At 40.2% G+C, this 11757-nt stretch overlaps 1 protein-coding gene across 1 annotated transcript; it reads right to left on the reverse strand.

Moving 5' to 3' along the window:
- Nucleotides 1-284: 284 nt before the first annotated feature.
- sat2b (spermidine/spermine N1-acetyltransferase family member 2b) lies at nt 285-7864 on the reverse strand (the record flags this gene model as incomplete). The annotated part of the gene is given in 5 exon segments (NM_001303891.1): nt 285-620; nt 7242-7249; nt 7251-7343; nt 7439-7490; nt 7705-7864. Coding segments are annotated over 5 exon segments (399 nt in total), but the record flags the coding sequence as incomplete, so codon positions are not given.
- Nucleotides 7865-11757: the final 3893 nt, after the last annotated feature.

Here is an 11757-nt window from a genome sequence, read left to right on the forward strand (position 1 = left end):
AACTAGTCCTTTTCTTTATTCTACCACTTCCATGAATGAGTTGGCAAATAAATTGAAAGGGTGCATACTGCCACCTGGAGTGTGTTGTTTGTACCGTTATAAAACAATCGTTTGCAATTTACTGCCGACTGTTTATCCATGAGAATTCTTGTCTTTTGTTCTTGTGCATTTGTCATACACATGAGTCTGTATCCACTTGCTCTTACATCCATGGTGCAAGTACCATGACAGTCTATGTGGTGTTGAAAGCACGGTAAATAAAACGTTACAGAATAAGGGCTTTTCATAATGATTCTTTATTCTCTCTGTAATGCCATAGTCCAAATGGGTGACTTAAAATGTGTATAGTGTGTTATGCAAGAAAGCAAATAGGGTTAGGGTTTATATATTTTATAAGAACAGGAGGAATTTTTTAAGACCAAGGCCTACAAAACCATCTAATTATTAGGTGCTTCCCTAGCTAATTGGTCTAGTGCTTGTCCATGAAACCGTAAGAAGTGCCAACCTTCTTTGGCAGTCAGGTCCTCTGCACCCTTGGTAAAATAAAAGTCCAGTGATGGTTTGTTCCACTCCAAAACAGAAAACTGCAGCCTCACACACCGCTTCGCCACCGCTACCTAAAAGGGGAAGCCAGACAAAAAGAATCAATCATAGAGATGGGACAGCATTACTTTAGAGATGTGCTTTATTGGTAACAAAGTAACCCCAATGAACATCACGTTGCTGGCATGTTGGGAACATGAACCTGAACCCAGGTTTATCAGAGATGGAGAGAGAAGATGGCGAGATAATGGACTGAGCTATAATTCAGTTAGATCCTTTCAAAAAGTATATAAATCAGAAACATTTTAAGTGAAGATCAGATCAGAGACCTTAAAATTAAATCTATACATTATCAAACGGACTCAAAAGTTATCCAAACCATCTTTTAAAATGTACCTAAAGGAACCTGACAAAAAATGTCAGGCCTTCAAAGCTGAAAGAGAACAGAGACCAGGTGTGTTGCCAACCTGAATTGGGAACTAACTTCATGACTTAAGTGCTAAAAATACTATCGAACTGTTTACCATCTGCAGTTAATGTTTAGACACCTAAAACTGCTTACTAGCTTTTAACCACTGACTCCAACGTAAATTGCCTCCAACAGACGTCTGTTCTATACGAAGCCTCAACAACAGGAGAATTACAAGTAAATATAGACTTTTTTGTTTCACTGCTAAATTAAGAGGATTATATGACAAAGTGATGTGCAATTCAAACTTCCAAATAGTATAATCTCATAGATCAGAAAATGGATTTGGCATGTGGCATACAGTCACGACAAAAGGTAAGTATACCCGCTGGAAAGTCATCTTTTTAACATATTTGAACACATGGATTATTTGAGCTAAATTCCACTCACATTCATTGTTAGGTAACCCAATTTAAGAAATCACAAAAAAATTACTTTGAAAACTTAAAACGTAAAATGTGTTTTATATTCGCACATTCAGCATTCAACAGACATTCGTCAAGCCATTTACAGTTTTGAAAATCAATAACTTGATTGACACATACACATGCCACCTTATCCAGAATCTCTACTGAAAACAAAGGTTGTAAAAGTATGCCAGGCATTTACAGAATAAATCAGACGTTGTTTGGTGTGTATATATCAATCAATTAAACTGATTTTCAAAGCTTTAATTGCACTATTACTGAATCGTAAGTAGAATTCCTATTGAAAACAAAGGTTGTAAAAGTATGATAGGCATTTATAGAATAAATCAGATGTTTGATGTGTTTGATGTGTATGTCAATGTCAAGTCATTGATTTAAAAAAGCTCTAAATGGCTATTGGCGAATGTCTGTTGAATGTGCGAATATAAAACCAATTTTACCTATGTTAAAGTTAGTAGGTCTGTTAAGAATGTCTTGGCTTTATTAGAAAAACATGTGTCTCTTTTAAAAGAAAACTGTTCACACTATTATCTGGATAAGGTGGTATGTGCCGCAAAATGTGGATGTGCCACTACATAAAAACTGAATATTTCTATGAAATATCCTTTTTTTTTTACAAAGCTGAGCGCAGTTTACTATCACACAAAGGCGTTGCTAGGATCAAAATACATTCGGGGCTTAGCCATCCACACCCTGAGTACCTCAAGTCTCTGGATGTTGTGGGGCTGTCTTGGTTGACACGCCTGTGCAACATCGCGTGGCGGTCGGGGACAGTGCCTCTGGGATAGCAGACCGGGGTGGTGGTCCCTCTTTTCAAGAAGGGGGACCGGAGGGTGTGTTCCAACTACAGGGGGATCACACTTCTCAGCCTCCCCGGGAAAGTCTATGCCAGGGTACTGGAGAGGAGAATATGGCCGATGGTAGAACCTCGGATTCAGGAGGAACAGTGTGGTTTTCGTCCAGGCCGTGGAACACTGGACCAGCTCTATACCCTCTACGGGGTACTGGAGGGTTCATGGGAGTTTGCCCAACCAGTCCACATGTGTTTTGTGGATTTGGAGAAGGCATTCGACTGTGTCCCTCGCAGCGTCCTGTGGAGGGTGATTCGGGAATATGGGGTCCTGGGTCCTTTGCAAAGGGCTGTCAGGTCCCTGTACGACCGAAGCAGGAGCTTGGTCCGCATTGCCAGCAGTACGTCAGACTTGTCCCCAGTGCATGTTGGACTCCGGCAGGGCTGCCCTTTGTCGCCGGTTCTGTTCGTAATTTTTATGGACAGAATTTCTAGGTGCAGCCAGGGGCCGGAGGGTGTCAGGTTTGGGGACCACACAATTTAGTCTCTGCTCTTTGCGGATGATGTTGTCGTGTTGGCCCCTTCAAACCAGGACCTTCAGCATGCACTGGGACGGTTTGCAGCAGAGTGTGAAGCGGTGGGGATGAGAATCAGTACCTCCAAATCCGAGGCCATGGTCCTCAGTCGGAAAAGGGTGGCTTGCCCACTTCAGGTTGGTGGAGAGTGCCTGCCCCAAGTGGAGGAGTTTAAGTATCTAGGGGTCTTGTTCAGGAGTGAGGGAAGGATGGAACGGACGGATTGACAGACGGATCGTTGCAGCTTCTGCAGTAATGCGGTCGATGTATCGGTCTGTCGTGGTGAAGAAAGAGCTGAGCCGCAAGGCGAAGCTCTCGATTTACTGGTTAATCTGTGTTCCTACTCTCACCTATGGTCATGAGCTTTGGATCATGAGCTTTTGACCGAAAGGACAAGATCCCGGATACAGTCGGCCGAAATGAGCTTTCTCCGCAGGGTCACCCGGGAGGAGCTCAGAGTAGAGCCGCTGCTCCTCCACATCGAGAGGGGTCAGCTGAGGTGGCTTGGGCATCTGTTTCGGAATTCTCCGGAACGCCTTCCTGGGAAGGTGTTCCGGTCCCGTCCCACCGGGAGGAGACCCCGGGGAAGTCCTAGGACACTCTGGAAGGACTATGTCTCCCGGCTGGCCTGGGAACGCCTCGGTGTCCCCCCGGAAGAGCTGGAGGAAGTGTCTGGGGAGAGGGAAGTCTGGGCATCTCTGCTTAGACTGCTGCCCCCGCAACCCGGCCCCGGATGAAGCGAAAGAAGATGTATGTATGTATGTATAACATTAATTGATTTCCTGATAACTAACTGATTAAAATCTTCAAAATGCATTACATGTTGCATTTATATCTTTGCCCAAAGTAAAGTGTGCTAAATGTATAACAATTTTCTTAGTTATTAATATTTTTACCTCTAAATTCAGGCATCACATAGAGGTCCTCCATGTACACTGACCTCCCTTTCCATGTGCTGTATGTGTAGAAGTAAACAGTGTACCCCACAATGGTGTATCCTTCACACAAACAAAAAATACTTTGTGTTAGTTTAACCAGGGCTTAAGGAGCAAAGAGTCAATAGACCTGTATATCTAACTAAATCATGTGTTATTAATGGTAGAATGAAGTGTTAAGATATGGAAATGAGTTAAACACCAAGTCTCCTCTCCCAGGTCCCTTGTACCTTTCTTTGCAACCAAAACACGATCACTGGATTTTCCACAATCATAAAAACAAAACTGTCCACCAACGATATTCACGATAATGCGGCTTCTGGAGGTAAAAGTTCACTCCCACTCCAATGACATAATTGCCGAAGGACAGAAGCTATGTTGAGCGGCTATCTGAAATAGTTTGCTAGAGCCAGTTTTGATAGACCAAATTCCGCCAAACGTTTGGTCAGTGTACAGTTTAGAGAAAAGAAAAAGAAAATGTGCTGCCCCCATGACATATGACTGAATGTAGTTTGAGGTGTTTCGGAGTAGTTTTCCGCTTGCAATGCAGCTTTGCTGTAGTTGGACGAACAGTTTTCATTCATGAATTTGGACGATACTAAGAACTCTAATTATAGCCTGGGACAGAGCTGAATAATGTTTGGTTTGAAAAAAATTACTAAGTCAGGGGTGGGCAATATTTTTCACTGGGGGCCACACTGAAAATACCAGACAGCATCGCAGGCCAGATTACTTTTTTAACCAACATGCTTAAAAGACACACACCATAGCTAACTCTGTTAACTTGCATATTATATTTATGCATATTACTTATCCATGTAACACCATTTTACTTTAACAATGTTTTTATATTATACTCTGTTAACAACTGTTATTATGGCAGGCAAATGCCTAAGAAATCCCTTTTCAAGGTTACTACTCAACGGAAATGTTGCAACACATATTTGCCTTAAAAGTTTACTTTCAAATTAACAGAGTAGGCTATATTATAAGGTATATTGTTAACAGTTATTAGGGCAGCTATACGTCTATGAAATCACTTTTGAAGATTTTCACTCAATGCAAATGTTGGTATAATTGCAGTTTCCTAACTGCATACAGTTTATTACATGCTTTTAACGACCACGATTCCAGCAGCCCAGACCCAAAAAAATCCACTTTTAGGGCCACTCAATATGAACTGGAGAGCCTCGTATGGGCGTTGACAAGTGAGGTGAAGTCAGGAGTCATTTCTGTTCACCTAGTGTGCGGTACTGCTGCAAGATGTTCGTCAGTGAAGCTGGATCAGTGCTTGGACTTGTTGAGTTTCAGCATCAGGTGACAGTTTTTTGTATTTGTCCGCATGCTTGCTCTGGAAGTGCCTCTGCAATAAGTACACTTTAAAAACTGCAATATTAGCTTTACATATTAAGCAAGTTGCTTAACCTGCGACATCTGCAAATAAAAAACGAATCTGTCCATTATTTTTTAAATACCCTGCTTTCATTATCAACTCTCCTTAGACAGGCTCATTTTCAGATATCAATTGCGTATAGTATGAACAAATGATAACTTAAGCAGGTGGATTGTGGTGCTGGTCCATATCTATGTATCATAGCAACTCAAATAGCTTGTTTCAACTTAATTGAACTATTAGTAATGATATTACTGTTCTTATTAATAGGAGTGCCACAGAACATTTAATTTGAAATAAAATAAATGCACCAAAATTTTAAAAAGTTACATGCAGAGCTCATCAAGTCTTTTTATTTTGTTCGTTTTTTAAAAGTTTTGGATGTATCGCAGGCCAGATAGAATGACTCAACGGGACGCATCCGGCCCAGGGGATTTATTTTGCCCAGGTCTGCTCTATGTGCATTCTGGAATAACTTTTGGTAAGTGAATATTTAGAAAAATACTATTTTGGGACAAACGATCCCTTTAAGAAGGCATCGCTGGCAAATGTTTGCCTTTTCAGACTACAAAATAAATAAGACAATTTAGGTTCATTTCATTTAAAAATGTAGCTTATATAACCTTTTCTGTATTAGTAAACAGTGGCAGAAAGTGACAGAAACCTCTTTACAAAATATAGGAATATGGGTCATCTAGACGCATTCTCCCATTATTTTGTAAAGGAAATGTCATATCACAGATATAATATTACCCTATATCCCGATCATTCAGTGATTATGCTTGCATAAATACTGAGTATTCAGTGACGTAACCGTGATTTCCACTCCAAATTGGTGTATAAATGCTTTTGCATGTCAAGTCTCCACAGTGTTTGCAACATATGTGCCACATTCTGTTACATTATGAATGTACTTGGACATATGCCTAAAGTATAATGTAAGGAGAACAATCATATAGTCCCTTATTTCACCGTGGTGTAAAATTACCTGCACAGGGATACAGGATCAGTAAGACCTTTGAACTAAGACAATACATCTCTGTTGCTGAGTACTCTACACCTAGTTTAGTCATTAATGACAACATTGATCCTGTGCACCTGCATATTTGCACTTTGAATGGAGCTCAAATTGAGCAAGTTTCACAATATATATACTTGGGCATATCGATTGATGATAAGGTCTATGATTTTTTTTCATACAGAAATATTTATTGACTCAGTTATGAAAATAGAAAGAAGATTGTTCAAACATTAATCCCTGTATTTGTCCAAGGTGTTATTATTTTTGTGTGTTCTGCAGCTTCTGTTTCGAAACCCTTGGACAGTCTTTTATTCAGCAATTAATTTTAACAGTGGGGACAGTTTAATGACTCATCACTGTGCTCTCTATGAATATGGGGGACGCTCCTCTATATCTGGAAGACCCATGCATTCTCTGTTGTTCATACACAAAGCAATCTTCCAGGAACATCCTATGTATGTAACCTTTCTGATTTAACTTCAACATAGAAATGACCAAACCTGTTCTCAGGAATGAATAACAATGGAGATCCCGTTGGTATTGACAGAATTATAGAAATCTTTGATTTCAATGCCACAAAGGTGTGGAAAAGCTTGATGTTCTGGTGCTTTTTAGGAAGTTCAAATTGTTGACTGGGGATATTTTTGTTGGCCAATATTGTGTTTTAACAGGGTGCCCTACTAAATGAGACTTGACCTCAATGGGACTACTCAAAATAAAAGTTGGTAACACAATTTGAGAATCCAAAGTATCTATAGATGCTCTACAGAAAATCTACTGACTATCATTAACATTTTACCTAACTATCTTCTAGCCTCACCTTAACTATATCATAAGTTTAACCCTAAGCCCTAAACGTTCTTCTAAACCTAACCCTTGCCTCTTTACAAATGTGTTTGTTAGTTTTTTGATGGTATTACTATCTATAGAACATCTCCCCTTGGAAACCTAAAAGTTATGTAGTTATTTTAATGGTATGCCTTTCCACAGTATTTAATTATGATTTTCTGCAAGAAAAAAAATCTGATGAATATCGACATGAACATACCAGAAAAGCTTCCAAACAGGCAAACAACTTGCATAAAACTCCAATACGATATTTTACCGTCTTTGTTCATATATTCATCAGACACTTCTGCTATCAGGCATTCAAAGAAAGGGTTTGGGGAAAACCCATCTCGCTCCAAATCTGCAGGAACAGTGAAAATGACACATGGTGTTGATTTCAAAGTGTTTCAAAGATTTTGATTAATATTGCTAACATGGAAAGTTTACAACAATGACCTTCATTGGAAATCTTCACTTGTTCAGGCATTTTCTCATACACAGCCAACTCCTAGGAGCGATAACAAACATATTAACATACCTCCGTGAAAGAACAGGTCAAACTTCCAATAGAGTTCATTAAGTTCTGTCTGCATGCAGTTCTATTTAAATTATATTTTGCGGTGTCTAAAAAAACGAGTGCAACAAAGTAACTTTCATTGAACGTAGAAGGTTCGAGGTTGCATGTCCAACCTATTAAGTCCAATGTAGTTTAGAAGACTCACCATAATCATTCTAGATATATCCTTACAATCCTCTTTTCTTGCAGCGCGGATTTTAAAATTCATTTCCAATTTATCGCAAACCTTTTCTCAAGCGTTGATTTAAATAAAACTACTGCGACGTCAGTTACGGTCGAGTGGAACAAATGCGGATTTCACACAGGCTACAGTGACCCACAGAGGACACTATTCAGCACCAAACGTCACAAAATGGTCACACCGGTCTGGAACATGTACTTCTGAAGTTTACTTTTCTCTGGATCATGGTTTTAAGTATTTCGCTACTCATTCCATACGGGAAAAGTAGGGTTAGAACATATTTGCTTACTACATATTTAAATGTCTTTGGCACTTGCATTTCGAACTAAAGCCATGTATTCGGCTGGTAAGTATTTCCATATGTATATACAGTGGGGAGAACAAGTATTTGATACACTGCCGATTTTGCAGGTTTTCCTACTTACAAAGCATGTAGAGGTCTGTCATTTTTATCATAGATACACTTCAACTGTGAGAGACAGAATCTAAAAGAAAAATCCAGAAAATCACATAGTATGATTTTTAAATAATTTGCATTTTATTTCATGTATTTGATCACCTACCAACCAGTAAGAATTCCGGCTCTCACAGACCTGTTAGTTTTTCTTTAAGAAGTCCTCCTGTTCTCCACTCATTACCTGTATTAACTGCACCTGTTTGAACTCGTTACATGTATAAAAGACACCTGTCCACACACTCAATCAAACAGACTCCAACCTTTCCACAATGGCTGAGAACAGAGAACAGAGAACAGAGAACAGAGAACAGAGAACAGAGAACAGAGAACAGAGAACAGAGAACAGAGAACAGAGAACAGAGAACAGAGAACAGAGAACAGAGAACAGAGAACAGAGAACAGAGAACAGAGAACAGAGAAAGGACATCAGGGATAAAATTGTAGACCTGCACAAGGCTGGGATGGGCTACAGGACAATCGGCAAGCGGCTTGGTTAGAAGGTAACAACTGTTGGCGCAATTATTAGAAAATGGAAGAAGTTCAAGATGACTGTCAATCTCCCTCAGTCTGGGGCTCCATGCAGTATCTCACCTCGTGGGGCATCAATGATCATGAGGAAGGTGAGGGATCAGCCCAGAACTACACGGCAGGACCTGGTCAATGACCTGAAGAGAGCTGGGACCACAGTCTCAAAGAAAACCATTAGTAACACACTACGCCTTCATGAATTAAAATCCTGCAGCGCACGCAAGGTCCCCTTGCTCAAGCCAGCGCATGTCCAGGCCCGTCTGAAGTTTGCCAGAGACCATCTGGTTGATCCAGAGGAGGAATGGGAGAAGGTCACGTGGTTTGATGAGACAAAAATAGAGCTTTTTGGTCTAAACTCCACTTGCCGTGTTTGGAGGAAGAAGAAGGATGAGTACAACCCCAAGAACACCATCCCAAACGTGAAGCATGGAGGTGGAAACATCATTCTTTGGGGATGCTTTTCTGCAAAGGGGAAAGGACGACTACACCGTATTGAGGGGAGGATGGATGGGGCCATGTATCGCGGATCTTGGCCAACAACCTCCTTCCCTCAGTAAGAGCATTGAAGATGGGTCTTCCAGCATGACAATGACCCAAAAACACACACCCAGGGCAACTAAGGAGTGGCTCTGTAAGAAGCATCTCAAGATCCTGGAGTGGCATAGCCACTCTCCAGACCTGAACCCAATAGGACATCTTTGGAGGGAGCTGAAAGTCCGTATTGCCCAGCGACAGCCCCAAAACCTCAAGGATCTGGAGAAGGTCTGTATGGAGGAGTGGGCCAAAATCCCTGCTGCAAGTGTATGCAAACCTGGTCAAGAACTACAGGAAACGTAGGATCTCTGTAATTGCAAACAAAGGTTTATCTACCAAATATTAAGTTCTGCTTTTCTGATGTATCAAATACTTATGTCATGCAATAAAATGCAAATTAATTATTTAAACTTTTTTTTTTTGATTCTGTCACTCACAGTTGAAGAGTACCTATGATAAAAATTACAGACTTTTACATGCTTTGTAAGTGGCAAAACCTGCAAAATCAGCAGTGTATCAAATACTTGTTCTCCCCACTGTATATACAGGTGCTGGTCATATAATTAGAATATCATCAAAAAGTAGATTTTTCAGTAATTCCATTCAAAAAGTGAAACTTGTATATATTAGGTTATATTCATTTGTTACACACAGACTGATATATTTCAAATGTTTATTTTAATTGTGATGATTATAACTGACAACTAATAAATCTCAAATTCAGTATCTCCGAAAATTAGAATATTACTTAAGACCAATACTAAAAAAGGATTTTTTGAAATGTTGGCCAACTGAAAAGTATGAACATGAAAAGTATGAGCATGTACATCACTCAATACTTAGTTGGGGCTCCTTTTGCCTGAATTACTGCTGCAATACGGCGTGGCATGGAGTTGATCAGTCTGTGGCACTGCTCAAGTGTTACGAGAGCCCAGGTTGCTCTGATAGTGGCCTTCAGCTCTTCTGCATTGTTGGGTCTGGCATATCGCATCTTCACAATACCCCATAGACTTTCTATAGGGTTAAGGTCAGGCGAATTTGCTGGCCAATTAAGAACAGGGATACCATGGTCCTTAAACCAGGTACTGGTAGCTTTGGCACTGTGTGCAGGTGCCAAGTCCTGTTGGAAAATGAAATCTGCATCTCCATAAAGTTGGTCAGCAGCAGGAACCATGAAGTACTCTAAAACTTCCTGGTAGACGGCTGCGTTGACCATGGACCTCAGAAAACACAGTGGACCAACACCAGCAGATGACATGGCACCCCAAACCATCACTGACTGCGGATACTTTACACTGGACTTCAAGCAACGTGGATTCTGGGCCTCTTCTCTCTTCCTCCAGACTCTGGGACCTTGATTTCCAAAGGAAATGCAAAATGTACTTTCATCAAAGAACATAACTCAGCAGCAGTCCAGTCCTTTTTGTCTTTAGCCCAGGAGAGACGCTTCTGACGCTGTGTCTTGTTCAAGAGTGGCTTGACACAAGGAATGTGACAGCTGAAACTCATGTCTTGCATACGTCTGTGCGTGGTGGTTCTTGAAGCACTGACTCCAGCTGCAGTCCACTCTTTGTGAATCTCCCCCACATTTTTGAATGGGTTTTGTTTCAAAATCCTCTCCAGGGTGCGGTTATCCCTATTGCGTGTATAGTTTTTTCTACCACATCTTTTCCTTCCCTTCGCCTCTCTAATAATGTGCTCTGTGAACAGCCAGCCTCTTTAGCAATGACCTTTTGTGTCTTGCCCTCCTTGTGCGAGGTGTCAATGGTCGTCTTTTGGACAGCTGTCAAGTCAGCAGTCTTCCCCATGATTGTGTAGCCTACAGAACTAGACTGAGAGACCATTTAAAGGCCTTTGCAGGTGTTTTGAGTTAATTAGCTGATTAGAGTGTGGCACTAGGTGTCTTCAATATTGAACCTATTAACAATGTTCTAATTTTCTGAGATACTGAATTTGGGGTCTTCATTAGTTTTCAGTTATAAATCAAAATTAAAATAAATAAACACTTGAAATACATCAGTCTGTGTTGAATGAATGTATACATTATACAAGTTTCACTTTTGGAATGGAATTACTGAAATAAATCAACTTTTTGAAGATATTCTAATTTTATGACCAGCACCTGTATATACAGGGTTGGGTAGGTTACTTTTTAAATGTAATACGTCACAGTTACAAGTTACCTGTCCACATTTGTAATCAGTAACGTAACTTTTTGATTACTCAAACTCAGTAACATAATCTAATTACTTTTAGATTACTTTCATAATCAGAGGCATTGGATAACAAATAGGAATAGCCTATAATCAACTGAACACCTTTTGCGGGATTAATGTAAATGTTAGAGTTTACATAGCTGGCCAAAAATGGAATTCCCATTTTACCTTATGTGTTGTGTAGGCTACAGTGCCTTTGGAAATGGGTTTCTGAACCATTACTTTTTACCTCAATATGATTGGGCTACATGTCTACAATACACGCTAAAGGTCTGTCAGGTA

Source organism: Esox lucius, chromosome 7 (genome assembly GCF_011004845.1).
Source record: "Esox lucius isolate fEsoLuc1 chromosome 7, fEsoLuc1.pri, whole genome shotgun sequence".
Classification (NCBI taxonomy): domain Eukaryota; kingdom Metazoa; phylum Chordata; class Actinopteri; order Esociformes; family Esocidae; genus Esox; species Esox lucius.